The 26,791-nt window shown below is 45.3% G+C and overlaps 1 protein-coding gene across 2 annotated transcripts in view; it reads left to right on the forward strand.

Moving 5' to 3' along the window:
* LOC119173528 (dnaJ homolog subfamily C member 2) overlaps positions 1-26,791 on the forward strand; it is a 301,565-nt gene that overhangs the window by 149,443 nt on the left and 125,331 nt on the right. For both annotated transcript variants that reach the window (XM_075896473.1, XM_037424336.2), the window contains exon 11: positions 22,819-22,988. In XM_075896473.1, the coding sequence (XP_075752588.1) occupies positions 22,819-22,988 (170 nt within the window). The remainder of the gene's footprint in view (positions 1-22,818; positions 22,989-26,791) is intronic.

The following is a 26,791-nucleotide window of genomic DNA, read 5'->3' on the forward strand; positions in this document are numbered from 1 at the left end:
CCGGGTCATCTCAACGGCTTCCCTGATCCATCGGCTGGAGAACAGACATCATGTTTGCCGGCAGGAACTCTAGTGTAACAGGCACCAATTTGCCGTTTTTTTTATGACCAGGGCGGTCGTTCATAACAAGCAACACTTTCTGACCGTCCTTTGTTACCTTCCGGTCAAGCGCACAAACATGCTCTTCGAAAAGCGCTGCCATCATCTAGGCTGTTTTATTTGCGCAGTAGGTCACATCTCTTGGTAGCCTTGCATTTCGAATACCCCTGGGATTCAGCGACTTGGCCATGGTGAGAATTCTGTTCAGTGAGACACCACCCCTGACCTGACGTTCCTGGGAAACGCGGAAGGGTCGTGGGACAATCTGCAAGAGGACCTTGGCAGTGACCATTTCATCTTAGAAATCAAAGCTCATATCACACCCGCTCCACTCAAGACGTACAGGTACGTTGACTGGGACCTTTTCTGAAGAATAAAGGGTAATGAGGACAGACAAGGAGAAACCTTCAAAGAGCATCTGGGGAATTTGAAAAGTGCGGTGGCAAAAACCACTAAAAAAATAACCTTGGACCTGGAGGTGCCAGACTCCAGACTCGCACATTTCATGGAGGCGCAGAATGCGCTGAGAGAACGATAGAAAACGCAGAAGCTAAACAGGTGGCTGCGATCTAAACTAAGGGAAATAAGCAAAAAAATCCAAGACCATTCCAGAAAGCTGAGTGTGCAACAACGGGACGAGGTATGTAATGAGGCGGATGGTAAAATGAGACGAGGAAGCAAGCGGAGCCTTCTCAAGAACCTATTCACTGACAGGAAGAAACCGACCAGGAGCAATGCTCGGATAATGCTCAATAGACTCGTCCATCCGCACACGAATGAAGGCACTAGTGCCCAAGACTTTGCTGACACCGTGGCAGACATATATCTGCCGACAGAAAGCATATCGGTCCCCTGGGACGAGCCGACACGCCAGTACAAGGGGACACCTCAGTGCTCACTGGATCGTCCATTCGAGGTCTCTGAGATTGTACACGCCCTTCATGGCCTAAACGGCTGCTCAGCCCTAGTCCTAATGGACTAACTAACACACTGCTCATAAATTTAGATGACCAAGACATCGAAATCATTACTAACAAAATAAACGATGTATGGACTGCGGGTTGTTTACCGGACGAATGGCGAACTGCCAGTGTAATTCTCATCCCCGAACCCAGAAAACAGCATCATGCCAAGAATTTGAGACAAATTTTCCTTATTTCATGCGTAAGAAAAGTTGCCGAACATGTCATTTACAATAGAATTGCAGAGCACATGGAAGAAAACAACCTTCTTCGCCACAATTTCATAGGCTTCCGAAAATCGCTATCAACACACGATGCCATGCTCCTCATCAGGAGTGCCATCATAGACAATAAATCAAGGGACTCAAAAAGCATCCTGGTGCTCAACCAAACCAAGGCCTTTGACACGGTCAGGCACGAACACATCCTCAACCGAATCTCCACTTTAGATCTCGGAGTAAAATTCCACAACTATGTCGGATCGTTTTTGGCTAACCGGACAGCCACCATACAACATCGGACAAATCAGAAGCCAGAAGCACAAGCTGGGGAACATCGGCACCCCCAAGGGTCAATGGTTTCGCCGCTTCTTTTCAACATAGCAATGCACAATTTGTGAAACCAACTTTCAAAAGTCCATGCGGTAGGACACGTGTCTTACGCAGATGACATTACCATCTGGTCTGCAAGCGGCCCACTAGGCACCCTGGAAGAGAACCTACAACATCCTACAACAACAACCTACAGTTCGCCCCTAATGACCACGTTCGGCATGTATAGTAAGAGCTAAGCTTTCGCACGGAGCCCTCCCGTCATTTCCTGTTGGCAGTGGACTTTGTCTTCTGCCCACCCGAGCAAGCTTTCGAGATACGTGATGTCCCCTTGGAAAAACATTTCGAGATAAAAGGGGGCAAATACATAGCACCTATGAGAGGTTAATGCACAACTAAAGAAGCTTCGAACTAACTGCGATTTCGAGATATGCGAGTTAGAGTTAACGACGGTTGACTGTAGTTGAAGTTTTGTACACACGTGGCGTTTGTGACGTGTGGTTATATATTTTTATTTCTATGCAGCGCCGATAAAAGCATGTGGTTGCCAAAAAGCTTCGACAATGATTTGTAGCAGTCATTTTATAGCAAACTACAACAATGGCTTCAGCCAGCACTCTTTCTATAGATTATTCACACTCAGTGAAAATGGACTAGTGACGAGCACTTAAAATGTTGTTAATTATTTTAATGATATCGTAGTCTTCTCCGACACATTTGCTGAGCACCTACAGCATATCCAACCTCTATTGCATGTTCTAAAAATAGAGAATATAAAACTTAAATGGAAGTAGTGCCATTTTGCCCAAGATTCTATTGAATATCTGGGTAGCAGAGTTTGCACGATACAGTATCGCCTAAACAAAGCAATATAGAAGCTGTATTGCGATTCCCATGACCAAAATCCCCGAAAGAGCTTCAGTGTTTTCTAGGCACCACCAACGTTTGCTGCCAGTTTATACCACATTTCAGTGACGTAGTTTTTTCACTTTCAAAACTGTTGAAGAAGGACACACCATGAGAGTGGGATTTTTTATATGAACAAGCTTTTGAGAAAAGGACATACTGTCTGACCAAAAAATCAATTTTACCAATATTTTCTTGCCGGGAACCATGCATTTTTTATTGCGATGCATCTAACGAAAATATAGGTGCAGTTCTGAAGCAACGAGATCATGATGGCAATGTTGTCTATCACTCGCGCAAGCTACTCACACACGAATTAAATTATGCCATTACAGACCTCGAATGCCTCGCTATGATTGTCGCTGTTGACAAGTGCCACTGCTATCTCCATGGAAGACCATTCACTGTTGTCACTGATCATGTTGCTTTGCAATGGCCCAAAAACATAAAAAAAAAAAAAACCACTGCCAGCTCTTTCAATGGTCTCTGAAGCTGTTGATGTATGACGTCAACATTCGACATCTAAAAGGCAGCAAAAACACTGAGGCAGATGCATTTTCACAGAACCCTGTGGTTCAACTCCTTTCGTCACCAGAACTTCAAATTTACAGGATGACCACCCTCGCTGCAAGTACACAACAGGAAATGGGTCACTATCATGACACATAAAGGAATTCGCAAAAAGTACGTTCCTCTCAAGCTTCGACTGTGCCTTCTGCAAAAGCACACTGTTCAGACACGTCTGAGTAAAGAAAACTCCGGGCTTGTTGTCACCATCCTACTATTGGCCGGAAATCATGACAGACGTTTCATCCTACATCCACCACTGCGACATATGTCAGCGTTGCAAGAAGCTGAAAACCAAGAGATTCGGATCACTCGAGTCACTACCACCTGCAGAACAACCCTTTGATCTTTTAGCAACGGACACTATAGGTGGGCGATTCCAGGAGAGATCGACACGGGTCCAAAAGATGATATTTTAGATTTCATTGAGTATTTTATATTTCGTGCACCTCTCGCCAGGTAGCCCGAAAGTCAACTTCGTTTTATGATTAACCACATAACTTACGAGAAAAAAAAATATCAAACTTCACCAACACGGAGGCACCAATTTCGTCACATGTCATTTTCGAAAATTGCAGATGCTATAAAAAGACAAATATTTTTGTTTCAAGGAAGATATTTTTTTTACCTGAAATACATGTGTAATGAAGAATGAATTAATACGGTTTCAAGTTTGTAGACCTTAAGAAAATAGCTTTTAAAAATGTCTAATTGTGCGACAGTATGAAATAAGTTACGTATTTCCCATTTTTTTCTCTGAAAGTAATGCAAGCAGCATTTTCAAACTTGACATGTTCAAAGGATATAGTGTGTTCATTCGGTACATAAATTATTGCTGCCGTAGGGCAAATGTAAATTTTTATATATTACCTCAAAGTTATCATATTGGCAAAAGTGTACTCCACTGAAATTTGAATAATAAAAAAACCCCATCTTCGATTTTTCTTAAAATCTGGTAAATAGACAACCGAAGGCCATCATACAGTAATATAGAAAAACATGTTGCATTATTTTGTTTTTAGCGACAATATTCGTGGTACAAATCAGAGCTTTTCGAGAATGCGCTGATAAGTTGAGAAATCTAGAAATCGGAACGGAAAAGCTGCAATAAGCTTCAAACACGAGTAAACGTGACCGCATTTGGTGAAGAAAGGCTGTTTTCGCAAATAGGAGTAACTATTTTGAACACCGTACTCTACAGTATCTGAATTCACTCTTATACGTAGAGCACTGAGACTTCTAATATGTGGTGCCCCTCCATTACTGACACACAGATGGATCTGCTGTGACGGCCATGTGTTTGCAACATGTTAAGTAAGAGAATTGAATGTTGAATGAGTTCATTAACGATTCATAACAAATTTTTATCATTTGGGGCACGAAGACTGCTGCATTAGACTGAAGAGCACGCTTTAGGGCAAGTTTTCATCCGTCCTCTGCTCTACAGATGAATTGCTGTGCGCCGCATCTTGGAGGCAATGCTTTAGATCATATGGTTCAAAGTAGGAACAAAGATTACGCCTCCCGTATTTTTATTGACAAAAACATTGTGAAATTCATTTTAACGTACTATACTTCAGTTTTGCATTCGCACTGTGAACACTTGTGCACAAGTATTACTTTCAGAGAAAAAAAAAGGGGAAAACGTAACTTATTTCAAACTGTCGCAAAATTAGACATTTCTAAAAGCTATTTTCTTAAGGTCTACAAACCTGTAACCGTATGAATTCATTCTTCATTAGACATACATTTCAGGTACATGGAATGGGTTGCAATAATCCAGCAGGAGCAGACGTTGGTCGTTTCCGGCGTTGACACAGTGTACAAGAAGCGACATAATTAGCCACAAAGGTAGAAAGACCAGGCCAGAAAAAACGGCTCCTAACGCGGTTGTAGGTCTTCTGAAATCCCAAGCTGATGGGTCGTCGTGGAGTGCTTCGAGAACTTATTTTCGCAGTGAACGGGGAAGTACTGGCACCCACCGATGCCCATCCGCATTGTAAGTATAGCGCTGCAGGACATTGTTGTCTAGCTTGAACTGCTGTAGCTGACGACGTAGTCTCGCATTAGGTGGAGAAGGCGAGTCATTCAAGTACCCAATGATGCGGTTACAGTATGGTCGTCACGTTGGCACACGGCAAACTGAGCGCTGCTGTTTAAAGATAGTGACCCAGCAACTGCCAGGGGTGATAACGAGAGTGCAGAGGAAGCCGCTTGATCACCTGAGGGGCATCGAGGATGCGTGGTTGGAGATGAAAATGGCAGAGGGCAGTGAGAGAGAGTGTCGGCATCCTGATGCTGTTTGCCAGATCTGTACACAACATCAAAAGTGTACTCTTGCAAACGGAGTATCCAGCGACCGAGTCGCCCAGACAAATTCTTCAGCGAGGACAACCACCAGCATAGGGCATGGTGGTCGGTAATGACAGTGAAGTGGCATCCATACAGATAAGGTCGAAACTTCTGGATGGCTCAAACGACAGCAAGACATTCCTGCTCTGTTATCGAGTAGTTCTGCTCCGCAGGTGTTAGTGCGCGGCTGGCATACGCAACTACTCGCTCACGTGAAGTGTCGTTGCGCTGGAGGAGGACGGCACCGATTCCGTGGCCGCTGGCATCTGTGTGAAGGAAAGTGGGTGCACTCTCATCGAAGTGACGGAGGACGGGGTCTGATGTCAAAGCACGTTTAAGGGCTTCGAAAGTTCACTCGCACTCGTCAGTCCAAGTGAAGGCTATTCCTGACATCAGAAGCTTGTGTAACGAACCCGCAATGGCAGCAAAGTGACTGATAAAGCGGGGGAAGTAAGACGCCAGGTCCACGAAACTTCGCAATTGTTTTTGATTGCCCTTACGTGGAAAATTAATTACGGCAGCAACCTTGTCGGGGTCGGGTCGAACGCCATCTTTGCTGATAAGGTGACCCAATACTTTGATGCTCCTGCTGGCGAAGTGGCACTTCTTTGTATTGAGCTGAAGCCCGACGTTCGAAATGCACGTAAGAACTTCGTCCAAACGCTTAAGATGCTGAGGAAAAGTAGAATAAATTACAATGTCGTCCAAATAGCATAAGCAGGTTTTCCACTTGAGACCACGTAAGACAGTATCTATCATGCGCTCGAATGTTGCTGGAGCATTGCATAAGCCAAAAGGCATGACGTCGAACTCGTAAAGCCCGTCAGGTGTTGCAAACGCTGTTTTCTCCTTGTCTGCTTTGCGCATAGGTATTTGCCAATACCCGGATCGAAGGTCAAGGCTGGAGAAATATTCTGCGCTTTGTAGGAAGTCCAGGGCATCATCTATGCGTAGCAACGGATATACATATTTTTTCGTTATCTTATTGAGCGCTCTGTAATCAACACAAAAGCGGACAGAGCCATCCTTTTTCCGGACCAACACTACAGGAGACAACCAAGAGCTGGATGAAGGTCGAATAATATCCCGTTTGAGCATGTCAGCGACGTTTTCCTCAATCATTTGCCGTTCCGCCGAAGACATACGGTATGGGCGGCGGCGCACAATGGAGCTGCCTTCGGTTTCGATGCTGTGCTCTGCAACAGAGGTGCGGCCCAAAACTTTGGAATGTACATCGAGCGAAGAGCTGTGCTTTTGGAGAAGGTCTAAGAGGTCTCTCTTTTGCTCAGCAGTGAGGTTAGGACTTATGATAGCATTTAAAGCAGCAGTGGTTGCCTTGGTATCGGTTGTAGCAGACAAAGGCGGTGATTCTGCGTAAAGAGGAACCAGCGAAAAAGGTTCGCTGTCAGCGAAGCAGCTCACAGCAGTGCCCTGGGGCAGCATCACTGGCGAAGAAGTTGGGTTCAAGGCGGTGACCAATGCCTTACCGTCGTTAAACCGCACAAGGCCGGGTGCAATGGTAAGCCCCGCAGGTTTGGAGGGAACCGATGGAGCAACGAACACGTCACCGTTAACTATAGTATCCGAAGCGATCGTGAGAATTCGTTCATCTCCTGGCGAAATGAAACAATCCGCGGCAGCAACGAAACGGAAGCTGTATGAATCGACATCAGATGAACTCTCAGTAGCTGACATATGAATTACTCGCTGAAGACACAATATGAAAGCTAATGCCGAAGAAAGGAAGTCCCATCCTAAAATGACTGTGTGAGTGCACAAAGGAAGTACAAGAAACTGAATGTGGTGAAGGATGCCATCTATGAAAATGCGGACTGTACAAACACTTGAAGGCTGAATAGAGACTCCATCTGCGCAACGAAGGGGAGGGCCATCGTATGGCGTCCTAACGTTTTTCAAGCGGGCACAAAAGTCTGCACGAATTACGGAAAGTGATGCACCTGTGTCTACTAGTGCCTGTGTCTGTATACCTTCAACATACACCAATAAAACATTTGATGGGCGGTCTGGAGGGGTTTGACGCAGTTCGAAAGATGCAGCTTTCCCTCTCGAAGCTGCACTGTTTAGTTTTCCAGTTGGCAGTTGGGAATCGAAGTAGAAGGTCGAAGGGGAGAGGAGGAACGCCGTATCGGTGAAGGTGAGCGACGACGTGAGAAACGGGAACTGCCAACTGAGGCAAAGTTCTGCGGAGACGGCGACCGGCGTGTGCTGTTCTGATACAGTCGGCGATAGGGTGGTCCAGTTGGGTAGAAGTCGTCCCGTTCATAGTCACCGTAGCTTCATCTTTCGTCTTGTTGACGGCGTCGGCGAAACCTTGAAGTATGACCACAGATGCCGCAATAAAAGCAAGTCGGTCGTGTAGTGCGCCAGGTGTTGTAAGGCTGGGAAGATGGTCGCGGTGCGAGCGAGTTGAGCGAACCATGCACATCGGGCGCTGGTAGCAGCATTGGGCTGTGCTGGCGTGCACGTGTCCTAGCAGCAACCTGAGCATAAGTTAGCTTGGCCACAGGATATGAACTCGGAACAGGTGTGACAGTCATCGAGGCCAGGCTTTGGTGGGGCGCAGGCGTCGTTGCAGCAGCGTGAGCATAACTTGGCATGGGCACGGGATGTGAGCTTGGAACTGGTGTGCCAGTGATCAAGGCCAGTTCCTCCCTCACGACGTCGCGTAAACTAGTAGCAGGTGGCGTCGTTCGAATATCAAGGTGGCGAGGTAAAGCCTGTGCACGAAGTTCCCCGCGGATGATAGAGCGGATCAATGAACGCAGCTCTGATGTGTCGTGACTCGAGCTGAGATCAGGCATATCAGGTTGCACCCGAGTCATTTGAAGCTCCTCGAGGCGCTGACAGGTAGCTACAACATCGGCTACGGTCTGGGGATTCTGCACCACAAGCGCATTAAAAGCGACAGTCGCAATGCCTTTTAGCAGGTGGCGGACACGGTCGTTTTCTGCCATATGGTTGTCGATGCGGTGGCAAAGGGCGAGAACATCTTCAATCTAAGAAGTGCAAGACTCGCCGGGGAGTTAAACACGTGCACCAAGCTTTTTCTTGGCGATATCCGAGCACACTGACGGGTTGGCGAAATTTGGCGTAGCTGGCGGGTAAAGGCGGGCCATGTCAAAAAATCTGTAGCGTGGTTTAAAAACCATGTTTTTGCGACGCCGCTCAAGTAGAATGCAACGTGGGTGAGTTTCGCAGGCTCATCCCAGTTGTTGATGGCACTCACGCGGTCATGCTCCTCGAGCCAGTCTTCCACGTCCTCACCCAGAAGCCCTGCGAACAGCGGAGGATCCTTTTGAGGGCTGGTGACCAGGTGAGAAGGGTTTCTTGGCGGTGGGAGCCACCATAGAGTTTCCTACAATACTTACTTGAGGGAACTCTGGCGCTAGTGTCTATGGGAGCTGCAACGCCCGACGCTTCAGCAAGCTTGGACATGATGGGTAGTACACACATTTGTCTAATATTCGTACTTCTGGCCTGTTTTTGGCTGTTTTTGGAGCTGTATTCTTACGAAACAAGTATTAACAAATGTTTGGCTGTTGCGCTTCACCATTTTATTTTTTATACTTACTTTCCAAATTGGCTTACAAAGTTCAAAAGGGTTCAATCTTTCTTTCAAAACAAAACCGAAACACAGCAATAAATGAATCCGCAAGTACGATTCGCCGCCCGCAAGTACGAAGACTAGGCAAATGTGTGTACTACCCATCATTCCCATGGTTGCTGAACGATCGCAGCGCCAGAGTGCCCTTTAGTTAATTTTAAGAAACTCTATGGTTGCCACAACCGCTGAAGACGGAACCGCGGTCGCTCTTGACACTATCATGTATGGTGACGATGTAATTACTGACAGAACCCCAAAATGTGTGCGCTCAACCAGTCAAAGCAACGCTGCTTTCTGCAAACTCTGCGGACAAACCTGCAGCAGATGCTATCGTAGATGGCATAAAACGACCTAGTTTTGAAGGTGTGTGCACTGCCAAGCGCATAGAGATTGTAAAATCAACTACTGGGTGCCGCAACCGCCGCGCACAAAACCGCGGTCGTGGCGATGCGATAGCAATCTACGAGCTCTGAGGGCACGCAGCGGTCGGTTAAAAGCAGTAAATACATAAAAAATAAAAAATTTACAGTTTCGCCGCAAGGGCAAAGCAATAACCGCTGAAGGTTATTGCTTTGCTTGAACATGCAAATATCTTGGCGTTGTTTTGTCGCATGACTGCTCATGGAAAGCCAATGTTGATCATGTTGCTGGCAAAGCGGCAAGGGCTCTAAACTTCATTCAGAGGAACCTAAGATTGGCACCCCGAACATTAAAAAATACAGCCTATCTCACATGTATTAGACCGATTTTGGAATACGCATGTCCTGTGTGGGACCCGATGCAGGCGAACTTAATTGATAAGCTTGAAAAAATACAAAACAGAGCTGCGCGGTTTGTTTTAGGGCGGTACGAGCGGAGAGACAGCTGCAGTGCTATGAAAGCTGAATTGGGTTGGGAATTGCTTTCTTTACGCAGGAAAAAACTGCGTTTGAAGTTTTTCTTTTCTGTTTTTCTTGGGCGGACTGGGATTGACCGTCATAATTATTTCAGTGAACCCAGTTACATATCTAGTCGACATGGCCACCGACGCAAAGTGAAAGAATATCGTGCAAGAACGACCATGTTTTATAATTCCTTTTTTGTGATGACCATTAGAGATTGGAACCGGCTGCAAGACAAGCACGTGTGCTGTATAAACGAAGAATTGTTTTATTCTAGTCTGTAACCTCCCTGCTGTAACGCCTTTTTGAGCAAAGCGGGGCACTCACCGAATAAAGAATAAAGAATAAATAAATGCGACAGCAACAACTTTGAATGTACCGTTGAGAACGGCAAGCAGATCGAAACGTGCAGCGCGCTGCTCACAGACAAATGACGCACGAAAATGATACTCACAGGACGAGAGTGAACTAACAGCGCTTACCGCTTGACCTGTAACGCGCTGTTTAAACAAAAACGATGCACGATAAGTAATCACAGCTACAGATGAGTACAAACTAACAAGTGTCCCAGTTATACCTCGCTGTGTATGAAAAGCGCGCTGTTTTCGTAAAAGGTGCCTGTGCAGTGACCGAAGTGACCTTTGTGGGCCTGGCAACTAACGCTTTCGTTTCAGTGAAAACTGAAGGCACACGATTTTCCCACCAAAGGATAAGTGCGGGCGCGCAGGCATCATCGATGGGGCAAAGTACACGTGAGAGATAAGCACGCGTCCACCGAGCACGGGCAGATAAGTGCGGGCGCGCAGGCATCATCGATGGGGCAAAGTACACGTGAGAGATAAGCACGCGTCCACCGAGCACGGGCAGCTTTTTTTCTTTGAGTGTTCTTATATATAGATACGTATATACGGTGAAGGACGGCAGTGGTGGCCACGGCAAAAAAAAAAAAAAAAAAAAAAAAAAAAAAAAAAAACAGCCTGGACTGTTTATATAATTGCTATCGCAATAAAAAGGGGCCAGATGCGTTTTGGCGTTCCTGTAAAAAGAATCTAGCAGTGAGCAAAGCTTTGACCCGCGCTTGTGTGGCAGCCAGCGGCGCTGCCCAGTCCGCTTATGTGTGTCCCAGGAAGACATGCGCGAGTCGTTTTGACTGAAATAGATTCTGCTAGTTGTGTTGATCCGTTGAGATTGTCACCTTAGTGAAAAACTCTACCCCTGTTTCTTCGGCCACTCCTAGCCACTGTAAGACCGCAATGCTGATGTTGGCGCTTGCGATTGAGACCTCCTCCCACCTCCTTTTGTTTTTTGCGATGTTTTCTGTTTGTTCTTGGTTCTTTAATGCCACTCCCTATTTGCGGAAATCTCCTGGAGTCAGAATCCTTGAACTTGGCAGGTATACATATATATATATATATATATATATATATATATATATATATATATATATATATATATATATATGGGAAAGAAGTGTATACCTAAAGGGCTTGTTTCTCCATGTTTTGACACAATAATAATGAGATCTAACAGACAATAATGCCAAGAAATGTATGGGGGAAGATATTAGAAGTAATGTAAATAAGAAGAAAGAAAAGTGGGTGAAAGAAGAACTTGCCGTGAGCAGGAATCAAACCTACGACCTTTGAATAACGCGTTCGAATAACGCGATATCTTTTTGAGCTTTCACACAAATCAAAGCAGTCGAAAAACCGCTAATTCTTGGTTTCTGGCAGCCTCCCTCAGCATCATTTGCCCTTTCACTCGGCTCTTTGCAAAGGCTCGCTTCACCGCATCACACGGTCGCCTTATCGTCATCGGCAAAACAAGCGAATGCTTCCTATTCTTTTTTCCAGTGCCAGGCCGGCCGACCCCCGGGCAAAAGGGTGCTGGTATGTTATTTCGTCACACTGAGTACTACGTCCCCTTGTTGCTTAACAAGAACGCCGCTCCATGCTTTGGGCTTTTGGACCACTCATGAGGCCAGACCAGCCCAATTTGAAGCCCCTTGATCTAGGGAAAGTAACGCAATCCACTGTACTTGTTGCCGCGCCCGTGACCTCCTTTTTTCCTCCTTGCTCCTTTCGACTCCTCCCATTCTCTGCCGCTGTTTCTGTGCGATTATTGGTCTCCTTCACGGTTGCCCGTAGAGACTCGAGACTCACGCACTGTGTTGATATTTTTCTTTTTCACTCGTGCCATTTTTGGCTGGGGCTGTGCGTAGCTCACGTAGCGAACATTGCACGCGCTTTGTTTTCTGCGCTGTTTGCTGGCGTTATGCCATGTGTTTGCGCCTGCAACTGTTACAACCAAAACATAAATGGCTACTTTTTTTGTAATGACACCCAAGGTAAGCGTGACAGCTTTCAAAAGAAGCAGTTGCGTCTCTACGTCAGCCAAAAGAACTTAGTTCCATCAAAGAACATGTTCTTTGTGAGTTACAATGCTTTTTTTGTTGCTCGTACGAAAGCATCACTAAATGCTGTATGTACTTTCAGTATTCTTCTCGCCTGATAAACACAGTTTTTCTTTTTTCGCAGCTAACAATGCATTGCATAAAAACAGGATTCTCCTGATTATGCTTTCTGCCGAGACTCCATCAAATCGCACGTCAGGAACTGTTATTCAGTGTAAAACGAACTCCAAAAACTTCTTTTAGCAGCGAACAGTGTTCTGCTATAATACAGCTTTTCGATTGCACTTATCGTGATTGTTAAAATCCATTGAAAATGAATGCAATAAAAATAAGTCATTGAACAAATTGATCGAGGTGACACTTATGGTCACCAAATCAGCTTCATTTTTTATAGGGGGGGGGGGGGGGGGGATATTCACACATAAAATAAGGACATTAGTGCAATCTGACGCTAGAAAAAAAAAGAACTCTCGAGAAAAACAATAATCTCCTGATGGCAAAAATGAGCCGTGATACCACGTGACCTAAGTTACATCACATGACGGCACTGTGACATCATTATGATGCAACAAACTTTGTGATACGTGGTGTCGTCATGCCGTCAAATGGTGACATCATCTCGGGATGATTTTTTGCATCACCTGCTCCCGATGACACGAGATATGCCTTCAATGCCGGACGCCCACCGTCATATTTCGTGCTTGATGAGGCATCTAAGCCTCTTGTTTAAACAGTAAGCACGCCTGTGATATCGCAGCGTCGTCCGGCTAAAATAGCTTTTTTTTTTCAGTTCAATAATTTACTTTAATTTGGATGTCACGCGCCCATGACCGTGGGCGAATTATTATTTCGTTTTCTCGCGCATGCGGGTGACATCCAAACAGTGTTCATGTGATCGTACTCGCTTGCTGGTGATATCCACTTCAAGGCAGAGGTTCAGTGATCCCACTCCTACGTTAACTGCATAAAACTGCACTAAAGTCGGATTTGGGAGCGTCTATCACTGGCAATAGCCAGGCCGGCGCGTCAATACACGTGCACTTAGTTCTCAGGGCCACCAAAGTCACAATCACGAACCTATTTTATTACGCTGAATAAACAGCTGCTGCACATGCTTCCCAAAATTCACGATGCTATGTTTGGTGCGGACGCAACTCTGTTGTGCAAGTCTGCTTAACGATGAAACGTGCTCTCCGCATGGGCTCGTGACGTCCAATAGGTATCGTGAAACTGTGGCGGCGATTCATCAATGGACCTTGTTCATTCCAGGAACGCTGATGATTGTTTGAAGAGTTGTGGGGCATGTAATGAAGCAATTTTCAATAATAACTGCTGTGAGCCACCAGAACGTCTGTCACCTCTATGTCTGGACATCAGGATCGTGCTTCGCGTCTGCAGAAGAACATGTTAATGGCAGGAATGCGTCCATACTTTTTCTCTTAATTTACTTTATTCATGGATCATCATATACAGAAGAGCTGCTTTGTAATTCCTTCCACCAGCTCATCCGCATTTATAATCGCTGCTCTAAAAGCCCCTAAAAGACCCTGCCCTTTCAAACTCGAGGTTGCTAGGGTTCGAACTGAAAATTCTCGCGTGCTTTCTTTTTAAATGTCATCTCATTTATGAAAACATGCCTCCTCGTCAGAGCAGCCACAATTCGGTTTTGATACACGCAGCTATATTGAGGTCATCCCTGGCAGCTCTGTTGTCGAAAGGCCTGTGAATTGGCTACGCCCACGTCGGCCTCTCGCTTTCCAGGGTCAATAGCTGAAGGTTAAGAAAAAATTACCATCATGGCATCGAAATCATTGCTTCGTTTTGAAGGGAGGGGTTGAGGGGAGGCTGCTGCGTCGCTTGAAGTAGCTGGCACGCATTATCTCGAGACATAATGAGAGTGTTCGTGAACCTTCTGTGCTACTAACATCTGCTTCGTGTTTAGATAACTGATAGAACGAAAGCTTTGGACACTAGAGTCATCATTGTCCCTTTAGGCAGTGTTATTTGAGTTACACGATATCAGATCTAGAAGATACAATTTGTTAGTTTCACTTGCGCTCTTAGCGATGAATTCCATACCAACAAATTGTATTGTTATACCAAATAATAAGGCTTGACGTCTGTGCACTCACAAAAACTTACTGCACGCGCAGTGTTTGATATCCGCGACTTGGGTGATTAGAGACCCCCAAAACTATTCTTGCACGCCTACTCACGTACAGATGGATTCAGACTTGTCTAGAGCACCCAGCCGGCTGCTCTAGCTGGCGTAAAATATGTAAAGAGAGACGCCGTAATGCAACCAAACATAGTCGAACTGCGTGTTAGGCCCTTGTACTGTAATGTAAGCATCAACGAAAGCTTGTAGCTAACGAAAGATAGAAGCCGCGACCAACAACAGTGTCGACAGCCATGCGCTCCGCAGCTCTAGACCAGTGTGATTCTATCTGTACAGCACAAACGGAACGTGTGAATGGACCTTCGAAATGGCGCAACAATGGTGTGGCTGCCTTGCAATCAAGGCTCAGTGCACACCCTAATACAGCCGCTCTGGAAAGCGATGCACTTTTCGCTTAGTCCGTTCGAGTTGAGAGTACAAGGTAAAAAAATATACCAGCCGTAATTAGCGCGTGCACCAGCTATCACAATCTCAAAGTCAAGGTTCATAATAATGCCCTCCCCCCTGCGCTGCATTCCTCTCTGCTTGAGTAACAACTGATGGGAGGCCTGGCGCGTGGGGTGATGTTATCGCATTCGCCCTCAGTGGATAGGAGATAGGTCGGCTCTTCTTATCTCTGCTTTAGCTGCATTCGTCGCCCCCGCTCGCGCACTTTTACCCGCGGTTAAACACGATGCACCGGGGGATGTTATGGATTGGGACATTATACAAAACATGAGGACCAGTGGCGTAGCCAGGGGTGCGGGGGCACATCGGAAACGTGCTCGTCCCTGCTTACGAAAAAAAATGACCTTTTGCCTGTCCCCCCCCCCTTTCAGATCAAAGTGTGATCCCCTTCCACCCCAAATTGTAAAGAAAAATTTTGGCTACACCTCTGACAACGGCAAAAACCAGTCGAGAATGTCTGTATAATTGCTATTCCATTAAAAACAAAATAAATCTTGCCTTCGCGTTGTCTGAGGCATATACGTAGGTACCCTGTGAGATTTTTTTTTTGCACTCATTTCTGGAAGACACGGTAAAGGGTTTTTGGAGTATAGACAGAGCCTCTTTGCCACATAAGATATTGCTGCACAAGGAAAATGAAGTTTGTTAAATTGTATAGTTTCAGCACAAAGATAAGTGCCGGAGGAGGTTGTCTTTCTGAGAATAATCGAAGGACTTTATATTACGCCCAGCACTCTAATCATTCGGGAAGAAAAAGAACCTTTTTTAATTCTTGATGCCATTTTAGCGAAACCCACGTGGGACTGTGTGAATCTTCAGCGTTGTATGTCACAGCGTTTGTCTACCATATCTACTGATAGCCACATAGGTGTATTTATATTGTTATTTCATGAAGTAAAATTTCATTCAACCAGTATTCTGTTATTTGCTACAGAAATATTCACTGAACAAGTTTTTCCAGAATGCTCAACAGCATGACGCCGTTATTCTTGCATCATCAACTGAAATAGTGAGTGCTTCGAAAATGATTGGTTTCAGGAGATTTGCAATGAATTGAAATATTTTTAGCTCTTCACAAGAGCCTCGGAATAATTAATTATTCATGTCTTTGAAAGGAAATGCAACCAGCTCAGGATTTGAGGTTAGCTGCTCCAGATTGCTCTAAAATGAAAAACTTTGCTGCTCCGAAGTGCTCCAATCAGAAAATTGTGTTGCTGCAAAGCTCTCCAAAATAGAAAATTTTGCTGCTCCAATGTGCTCTAAATAAAAAATTTTGCTGCTTCAAAGTTTTCCAAAATGAAAATTTTGCTTTTCCGAAAATTGCTCCAAATTAGAAGACCTTGGTGGCATCACTGCAGAGGCCTAAAATCCTCGCTACCACAGTGAGTGCTTTCAAATCACTTTTTTGTGATTTTTGGGGTCCTTTCTATTGATGTAACATGAGCCCAAATTATAGTATTCATGAGTTTTTAGCAGTCAGTTATGATGATGATTGTTACGTAATAATTCAGAGAAGTTCTGTGCCAATAATCTTTAGCACTGCAGCTTGTTAGTCACTTGTCATTTTGCAAACGAAATTATACATCCTGTCTGAGTGATGAGCTGCTTTCTATGCGTTGTTGCCATATTCTATTGAAGACCAATCTGAGCCAGATTTTTCGCAACGATTTGGAGGAAAAAACCTGAAACCCCACGCAGTTCGAATATTTTTTTTCCACCACCATGCCATGAAGCACAAGAAGCCCCCTCGACAGAGACATAAACCTCGAGCTGATAGTGAGTGGATGCGGGTACCCGCTCCTTTTCACGTCTATAGTAGTTGCCAGAAGCAAAACTATATATAATGCGAATGTAAAGCATGTTATCATCTGGAAAAAAGAAATGAAAACACTTGCATCATAGAATCTTCATGAAGCTGCTCTTAAAGTAGCATTTCACATTTACGCAGCTTTGAAGGAAACTACCGTATTTACTCGCGTAATGAACGCACTCGCATAATAAACGCACCCCCAACTTCAGTCGTCAAAATTTGTATTTTTTTCCCCCGCGTTATAAACTCACCCTTGAAACATTCATTCGCTGCAGTACCACTAACCGACACATGGCGCCTCTTTGCCTGCTGGCTGTCTTCTGTTTTTTATTATTATGCCGACCCCCTTCGCCACCTTGGCTCACTCCCTCCCCACCTTTGCCCCCTGCCGCCCGCCATATTGTTTTTCTTTCCATCTGTGCGTGGCACCTCATCTTTTTTAATTATCTATGCGCCACAACAGGGTTCACGAACAATGCAAATGTAGGAAAATCGCAGCTGATAAGCAAACAGCAAGTGAAGGTCACGAAACTGCCCGTGCCAACCGACGGTTGCTTCCTGTAAATATGAATTTTTAAATTCCAACCACATGCACGCAAAGTTCGAGCGACGATGACAGGAATTACTGTTGCCGTGGCTGTCACGAAGGGCCATTCATCGCCATTACATCACAAGTTTCTGGAAAACCAGAAGAAAGCTGCCTGTCACCCAGAAAGGATCATGACGAATTCCGTAACATGGTGGTACCCCTGATTGTCGCTTCGATTGCAATTTGCTCTACGTGCTTGTTATTCGCGCGTAATTCAAGGAATTTAAGACCTACCTTTTCTACAGTAACTTGTCATGTGAATAGCGAGGCGGCAGCCGTATTCTGTCCTTAATCTTGTTGTCGGCAGTTCGTTTTGATGCTTCGGTGATAGCTTGCTGCAATGTTGGTTACTTGCTACATTGTCAACAGCGTCATCGCGGTCGTCGCGTGAGGTTGCCATGAAGTTGGCCAAGTGCATCGTAATGCATGCTTTTGGGCGCCCCTTGAGATCACAGCAGATACCACTGTTGTAACCGATTGCAAGAAAAGATAGCCGCGCAAGACTTTTACGGCATGCGGGGGTGGTGCGGGGACAGCTTGCAGAAGATAGTGCCATCAACCACCAAAGATGAGTGAAGTGCAACAAAGGTGTTCCCAAACACTGTACGCCTATGTCAATTGCAAAAGGCTAAGCAACCTAACTTTATTTTTTGAATTACCGCATTTTTGCTCATCTCAAAAAAGTTTTCATAAAATTTCGCCCGCATAAGAAATGCACCCCCTACGTTGCTTCGATTTTTGAAGAAAAAAATGCATTCATTACGCGAGTAAATATAGTAACCTTCTATTAAACTATAACTTCAGTATTCTCTATTTATTTATTGCCATTTTCTTGAATTCGCTACACTTCTGGGGCGCGCAAGGGTTCCGAAATCACATGCCTTCATTGAATTCGATGGCGCATTCCTGGGAGCCCTAGCGAAAAATAGCGCTGGGTGCAGCGCACACAGAATACGGGTGAGAAGAATCGAGGAGGAAACGCGTGCGTGGAGGAAAGTATCCTTATTTTCCTAGATCAAAGGGCTTTAGCCCAATTGTGCTTGTGGTGTTGCATTGTGGTGAAAAAGCGAAATAGGTACACTCCTAAATTGCTTTTTTTTTTACGGTGTGGCGCCACCAGCAACACCCGCCTAAGCTTGTCATTCTTGTTCATGTAGTTCGGGTACACAAGCAAAGCAATACAGTTTGAACAGCAGAAACACTCCTACACTTGTTCAGCTCTGTTTGCTGGTGAAAAGCAGGTCATCACAGTGCTGTTGGACTTTCCTGTGGTAACAGCTTGGCCTGCCCTTTGCACCGTCGAACTCTTCAACAATGTTGAGTCCAGCGATAGCTGGAACGTCGATCTTATCCACAGCCATATGATAGGTGCCCTCCCTCAATGTTAAACGCGCCATTTCGGGTGGAGTTTGCCGGAAAATCTAGAAGACGGATATTGTGCGGCAGTATGGCATAGCTCAGTCCACTTTGGCGACCATCATAAACAATGCCGGCATGACGGCAATGCCATACTCTTTGATGATGACGTTGGCAGCGGTGAGCAGAAGCGAACTTGTGCTGCCGCTTGCAGCGATGTTGAAGCGATCCTCACGCAAGGAATGTTCCTCTCAGTGGGCCAATCTTGCTTGCGCAGGACAAGAAAGTCTGGGGTTTGTTCTTGGCTATGAGAACGTTGCAGCGATTCAGACCATCATGGCACCACATTGAAGCTGAATTCTTTGACGAGGACAGTCTCCAGCGTTGGATGGAGAAGCACATGTGCCGCATTCTTGACACATATGCCAGGAGGAATATATACAATGCTGATGAAAAGGGGCTGTGTATTCATTTACTGTCAGCTAAAGCTCTCGCAGTGAAGACTGATAAATGCGTGGGAGGAAAAAAACAGCAAAACTTGCATCACAGTGTTGGTGTGCGTGAACATGGATGGCACAGACAGGCAGTAAGCATAAGAAACCGCGGGGCTTTTCCAAGGTGCTGTAAATGCCAGTAGCGTATGCACACACCACCAAGGCATGGATGACAGGGGACATCTTTCGTAAGTGGCTCACTGACTTTGACAGGGAAACGATCTCAAAGTAGCGCAAAGTGCTGCTCCTGCCTGACAACTGCAGTGCACACCATGTCAGTGCACATCTAAGTGTTGTCGAGATCCTTTTCCTGCCTCCCAACACAACTGCCAAGATGCAGGCGACGGACCAGGGAGTGATCGCAATCTTTAAATTCTACTATCGCCGCCGTGTCATCGAGCGTCTTCACGTCGACATTCGAACAGCTGATAACTCGGCTGACTTGAAGGTGCTGCAGGTGAAGGCAATATTTCTCGCAAGTGGAACCTGGAGGGACGTGAAGTCTCGGACGATCCTTCATTGCTTCCAAAAAGCAGGTTTCTCGTGGGGAAGCAGCGCTGCCAAAGAAGAAACAGCAGCAGCTGGTGCCGGGGCTGTGGGGAGCTCAGGGAAGCTTTGGGAGGCCGCTGGCAATGCAAGCTTTGTCCCAAGCGGGTTGCACTATATGGACTTCCCTCTTGCAGATAGGCACCTTGTCGCAACTGAGGAGTTCTGCACCGACAAACTGGCCATCAGTGTCTCGAAAAAGGAAACAATTGTCGAGATCAGTTCCTCGAACTCTGAAGGCGACGACAGTGCTGAATCTCAGCCAGTAACTTCTAGAGTAGCTCTCGCAACTGTCGTTGCACTGCGTATGTACTTGAAGTCCGAACCAGACAGGGGACCCTCGATCACTTTTTTCAGAGGGTGCCAATAAAATTTTCTGCTTGGTCTGCTTGATGCCTGAACTTTTTTTTAGAGTCCAAATGAAGCATAAAAGTCGTTTTAGCGAAGTTATGTCTAATTCCCACCAACTTTGTTATAACGGGGATACAGTGTAGTTGTCACATGACACGCAATTTTTTTTTCCTTACTCATGAATGTCTGCACCGCATAGTAGTGAGTTAGCTCACTACTATGTGGTGCTTAGTTAGAATGATAGCTGACATTAAAAAAAAAATTCTGGCATTAATTTCAAACTGTCATTTAACCATATGGTGTAGTAGCGCAAATTTGACGGGGACGAAGAGGACAAGAAAAACACGACACTCGCTTTTCTTGTCCTCTTCGTCCCCGTCAAATTTGCGCTACTACACCATATGGTTAAATGATGTCTCACCAACTAGCCCAGCTCTCAACCCTACTGAATTTCAAACTGTGTGCGACATTTTTGCAGCCCTAAGAAACAAGCAAAACAGTTTGCCAGCCCTACTCACTCGATCCTACTTTACTTGTCTCCCAAGTTTTGAGGTCGCCAGCCTGGTTGATCCACATATGAATTTGCAGTCTGGCAAAAGATTGGACAGGCGCTGCAAATGATGATGGGGACTTTTGGTTGCTCTGTGGGGTGGTTCGAAATGTTGCTTTTTATATATATGGCAGAGCTTATGTGCACTGGGCACTAGCGTTTAAGAGAGGTTGAACGGTTGTGCATTGTTTAGATTTCTTTTCTGAAAATAAGTCTTCTTAGCTTAACTGCTCCAAATTTCGAATTTTGTGCAAAAAAAAAATATATATATTTTCTCGTAACCTGCTCCAAGTTTAGATTTTTGTGCACTCAATGCAACACTTTGCTGCACCAAATTTTATTTTGGCTGTTGCACCCCTGCATTTATCATATGGACTGTACCAGATTGAACAGGGCTGTGCACAATCTTTGGTAATGAAGATTTATGTTTTAATTACTTCTAGGGCAGCAGTGTTTCTATTGTGGATTTTTCAGGAACAGGAACAACTGATAAATTTGGCAAATGAGACTGACTGATACAGTGGGCTGTCAAGGTGCCAAGCTGTCTGCATCCGTATTCTGTTTCACTGATGTGTAAGTGTGTGTACATAGGTCAAACTAGAAGGTGTAAGAACGAAAGACTTAAAGAACACCAGCACAACGTAGAAAAAGCTGTATCTGGTCATTTGGGAATTCACTGTCACATGTGTGGTTGCACCCCAATGTTTCAAAACATCTGTATTCTCAATAAAGCCCACTGCAGAACTATGTGCAAAATAATTGAAGCCCATGAAATCGAAAATGTAAGGAAGAAACGTGGCTGATCCATCTTTTTGGGAGGGATCAGCCATGCGTCTTCACAGAGTTAGTTGACTGTTTATTGTGCCTTCTTGGAGAAAAAATGAATGCCACAATAATAAATTGCAATGTCATGTGAAGAACGGCTAGCAATTCGAAACTTGCAGCGTGCACCTGAAGCAGAAAGCATGCATGATATGAGCACACACAGGGCGAGTGCAAACAAACAACTGTCAGAGCTGAACAACACTAAAAGCACGTTGCTCAAACAGAAAGACACATGAAACAAACGCATCAGTATACACTTGGATGAGCGCGAATAGCTGTCACAATTCTTACATCTTTGTGTCTGAGCGGCAGGCTCTTTTCGTAAACGCAGCTGTGGGAGCGACTGAAGTGACCTTTGTGCTCTTTTTAACCACTGTAACTTGAAAGCAAACTTGGGGTAAAATCACAACAAGTACGAAGCGGCCAAATCTCAAGATAAGTGCACGCACGCGAGTGAGTAACCATGCCTGAGAAGATCTGTAGAGACTTTGACTACGCCATGTAGAGGGGCGCACACATCGTAACCTTTAAGAGCGCGCGTGCCCAACGTGGGACCTTCGCACCATCTCTCTACTGATGACGAAAATGAGCTGAAGTTGCTGAGCTCTGACTACCGCTAATGATACATGGTGTACATAACTAGCTTGCCGTTAACAAACTAGTCAACGTGCGCATTGTGGTCTAGTGGCTTGCGTCTCGCAATGAGGAGTGAGAGGTCGCTGGTTCGATGCTCTGCTAAGGAACCTTTTCTTCTAGTTTCATTTTTTGCTTTGCAATTTGTTCATACACATTTTACGTCGTATGCGTGATGGAAAGCGTCAGCAGAGCCGTGGTGAGCCCCTGCATAAAAAATTTTTGTGTTAAAATGTGTGAGAGTGCTTTCTTTAGATTTGTCAGCGAAACTTTCTGGAATCATCACTTTGACATTGGTGGATGCAGATTGTTGTGATTATTGGTGACACTTGTATGCTCTGGGCTGTATCTTTACCTGCTCTTCTTTCCATTTTATCAACTTACTGTTATTGTGTATATGGCATGTGTGATCCCAAGTAATACCATTAGTTGCAAGTTAGCACTGTGTGTGTCCCTCTTCTCTGTTCTTGTCATGATGCACTGCGCCATGTGAATTATGAACCCCAACCAGTTAGCCGGGCAATGGGCTTTAGAAAATCTGTTATACACTTTATGGTGTTAGAAGTACTATTTCTAAAAGGGACAGCTAAGCAGAATAACTTTAGACATGTAAATTACTTCCCAGTAATCAGTGGAGAAATAGCCATTGGGACAGTGATGTCGTCGCATTCTGCCCATCCAGAGGGAGAAAGAGCGTCGAGAGAAGGAGAACCTGCGTAAGCAACTCAAGAAAGAGCGCAAGGCCTTGGAGGCAGTCTGCACAGATGATGGCCACTATGCGGCCGACGCCGAGGAGCACGTGGTGCGGCTGCAGCAACTTCACCGGCTCTGCCAGCTGCTCAGCCTCGAAGAGTGAGGCTGCCCTCATTTCTGTTTGTTGCAGTCATATTGACAAACGTTTAGTGGCTTTTCTGTGCGTGCCAAGTGGCTAAAGGTAAGCACATGCCCACAAACCACACTTACCTGGGTAAAGTCTCAGCTGGGCTGTTTTATTTCTTGAAAACATGAACTCATATTAGTGCACTCCTGATGTTCTTTAGCCTTGCAAATGGGCAATGATATAAACAGTGCAATATTTTCTTCGATTAGATGCCTTTTTTTTTTAAGTTCATCATGTGAGCTTTCGGTATTATGAAACACAGTTGACACATTTCCTGCGCGTCCTGCACAATCAGTTTTCACATCACTGGGATGAAGGCTCTTTCAACTTCAGTGATTGGAATATCTAATTGCGTAAGATTCTGGTTATCTGTTTAAAAGGGACGTTCCACATATTGTCACATTCTAAAACTTTTAATATGCGAAGCAGCTCATGGCAAAGTTCAATCTGGTGTCCGTAACCACCCTTGCTGCGCATGTGCAGCAGCTAGTCCAAGCACTGCCAGAACGCACTCACATGCTAGCATGTTCCGGCCTGTGTAAAGGGCTGGGTAAGATGCTGTAGCTTCTCCCTCTTACACTCTCCCAGCAATCATGTGATGGCATCGGGGAACAAGATTTTACTGACGTGCCACGAACCAACGTGTTGTATCCTAGTCAGAACGCTCTAGTGCCCTCGAGCCTGCTTATGGGGGACGTGGGTCCTAAATTTTTTTAAAATTTTTGGCTCAATATTGATTAAATTTCACTATACGAGGTAGTTTTTCATGCTGATATCAAATCTGTGATTTATTTTTAATAGCTCGCGTGGTTCAGCAAATATTAGTTTCAATTTTAATTAACTACCCATTTCTTACAGGACTTTTTGGCAATTTCACCTTAAAAAATGAAAAACTAAATGCATAACCTCAATGCTGAAGACTTTCTGTAAGGGGTGATGCTATTTTTTCAATTTGAAGGCATTTTGTAGGCTAGAAAAAGAACAAACATTTGTGATGAATATTTTACTTTAATTTTTTATTTTTTTTATTTATTATCTTTGATTGTAATTTCGAAACTGGTTCTAGAGAAATGAAAATAGCATCACGCCCTGGGCGATTTGAAGAGGAATAAAATGATACCAGCTTTGTCACTCTCACTGAAATATTACAAAGGAAAAACCCCCGAAAGGCTGAGGGAAAAGTGCAAAAACAACGAACTGAGAAATACAGTTTCCAGCAGCTGTAACTTTTGCTAAAGTGAAGCTACAGCAATATAAATGACACCGTTTTGTAGCTCTATATTGTACGATAATGGCCATTCTAAATGTGCCACTGTACCCACCCAAAATATTTGTCACAGCTTGTTCTAAATCTGACATGGTCATTTCTGCATCTTACTTTTTGGTCGTGTCAATGATTTGCAAGTGAAAGGAATGCACAAGAATCAAACATTACTGTTGCCCTTGCATATACAATACACCTACACAATGTTCAGGTTGAAAACACACAATATTTGATTTCCAAGAAATTGTCACTGTTTCCGTGAGGAAATTTTGCTGCAGACCAGGGCTGTAAGCAGGGTTCCTTGTTGGCTTGTGATGCTTCGCAAGTATTGTCTTGGTGGAATTGCTGTTGTGATGCTCTCCCTGTGATTTTTGCTGCCTGTTTTTTTTTCTTTTTCAAGGCTGTGACGAACCAGATTTAAGCCCGGGTTGTAGCCCAGTTTCTCAGCAATTTATATATTGCTCTTGTCATGCCTTGGTTGAAGTGGCTGACGGCTTCTGCAACAGCCCTCTCAATGCTCCGCAAGAATGCCTGCTGGGTCTTAGTGGCCTGCTGCCAAATCGCAGAGTGCAGGCTTTCACTTGGATTCTGAGTGATTCCATCACTGCACCTTTCCAGAAGCGTGCCATCACTCAGTTGGCTGAACATAGGCTCCATTACCTCGCTCACAAAATCAAGCAAGCTGTCCTTGTGTGGTGGGGGCTCCTCATTCTTCACCACAGCCCTCTGGTACTTGCACCAAAAGTCTGGGCCTTTAGGGCAGAGGTCATGCTTTGGTGCTTTATCAGTAGAGGAAATGTGCTTCAGAGTTGCAAGCACAGCTCTCTGCATGCCTGGAAGGTCGTTCCTGTGTCTTCTCAATGCATAATCATAGTGAGAGGTGATCTCTTGATTTCTTGTTGCCTGAGCCTGCCCTTACCACTTAGCGAGCCAGCTCGAGCTTTTTTTTTCCTACAAGTGTACGTCGGACGGCTCCCATACACTTGTGCACATGTTTAATGCAGTCCTTTTTGGTTACCTTGATATAGCCATAGACTTCGTTTTCTCTGAGTGGATAGAATGTTCGGCTGTCACCATCCTAGAGCATGGTCATGTATCAAAGTTAATGCTTCTCAAGTGATCGCCCAAACAAGCGTAGCGCTGCCTCCACTTCTGGCACAGAGGGGCGTGCATAGAATGTTCGGCTGTCACCATCCGAGAGCATGGTCGTGTATCGAAGTTTATGCTTCTCAAGTGATCGCCCAAACAAGCGTAGCACTGCCTCCACTTCGATCTGGCCAGTGTTGCAGTCAACATTCTTCTGGCAGAGAGGGGTGTGCTGGATGAGCCAGGCATAATACCTCTCCTTCCTTGGATCCTGTGGTGCAAGCTAGGCAAAAGTTCAACAGTACGATATGGTCTATAGCGAGACCACTATACATTTCAATAATTCCGCCAATGCATATATGCGAGTTACATCCGCGTGTGAGCCAAGTGCCTTAATATATAGTGTCGACGTTGCTGGGTGTGTTGCCGAACTCCGCATAGAGGTTTTTGACGCGTACAACGCTCGCTGCTTCGCACTCGGCAGCTGTCACACTGCACGCTTCCTTCATTAACGTCACGTGGCTGTGATAAGTCTTGTGGTGGAGCCCTCGATGTGAAATGTTCATCACGGCGAAGAAGTATGACAGAGCTGTTGCCCCCTTGCCAATATTATTGATGGCCTTCATGGTACACAAATTCACTTCGAACGACCTTATTTTTGCGTCAGTCTCGTCGGCTACACGTGGGGATGAAAACCGCTCTTCGTGAAAGTCGCAGCTGCTGCACGGGACGAGCTTTTAACACAACCCGTACTCTCTCTTGCCCTTCGAAAAATTCACGCTTTTTTCACCGCACTTGGTACAGGTGATAAGCCGAAATAAGTCTATCACCACGAAGTCAACAGTGCCAAATTCTGTCCTGTTTTTTCCCCGTCGTTCCCCAAAATAATATCTAGTAGCTTGAAAATGTGTTCCGTCGTGTTTCCTCCAAGGCTTCCACTGGGTTTGAATAGTCATCTTGTACACCCCACGGGGAACTCCTTCAAGGCTTCCACTGGGTTTGAATAGGCATCTTGCACACCCCACGGGGAAGGGATACTTTCACGCTCACCACATTCCTGGTGCACTCAGCGAACTTGTCCTTGGAATAAAATGCTGTTCCGATGTGGTCTTTGATATTACTGGAAGTTCGAGGTGATCCGACGACGAGACAATTCGAGAAGATGCTACAGCTGAGCTCCCGGAGAGTGCACCGTTTCGGACACAAGTGCCCGCGGCTGCCCGCCGTCGTCAGAATGCAGTGCTTCGGACCCATCGGGTGAACTCGGCCGCACGTTGTTGACTTTCTTCTGCGGTGCATTCCACGGACTCCTTCGTATCTTGCCATACGTGTGGCATGTATTTTTTAGACAAGCGTCACCAGTCATGCCGGCAAAAACACCGAAAGTCGTTGCCTCGGTCGAGTAGCACGAGTAGGAAGCAGTCG

Source organism: Rhipicephalus microplus, chromosome 5, assembly GCF_043290135.1.
Source record: "Rhipicephalus microplus isolate Deutch F79 chromosome 5, USDA_Rmic, whole genome shotgun sequence".
NCBI lineage: Eukaryota > Metazoa > Arthropoda > Arachnida > Ixodida > Ixodidae > Rhipicephalus > Rhipicephalus microplus.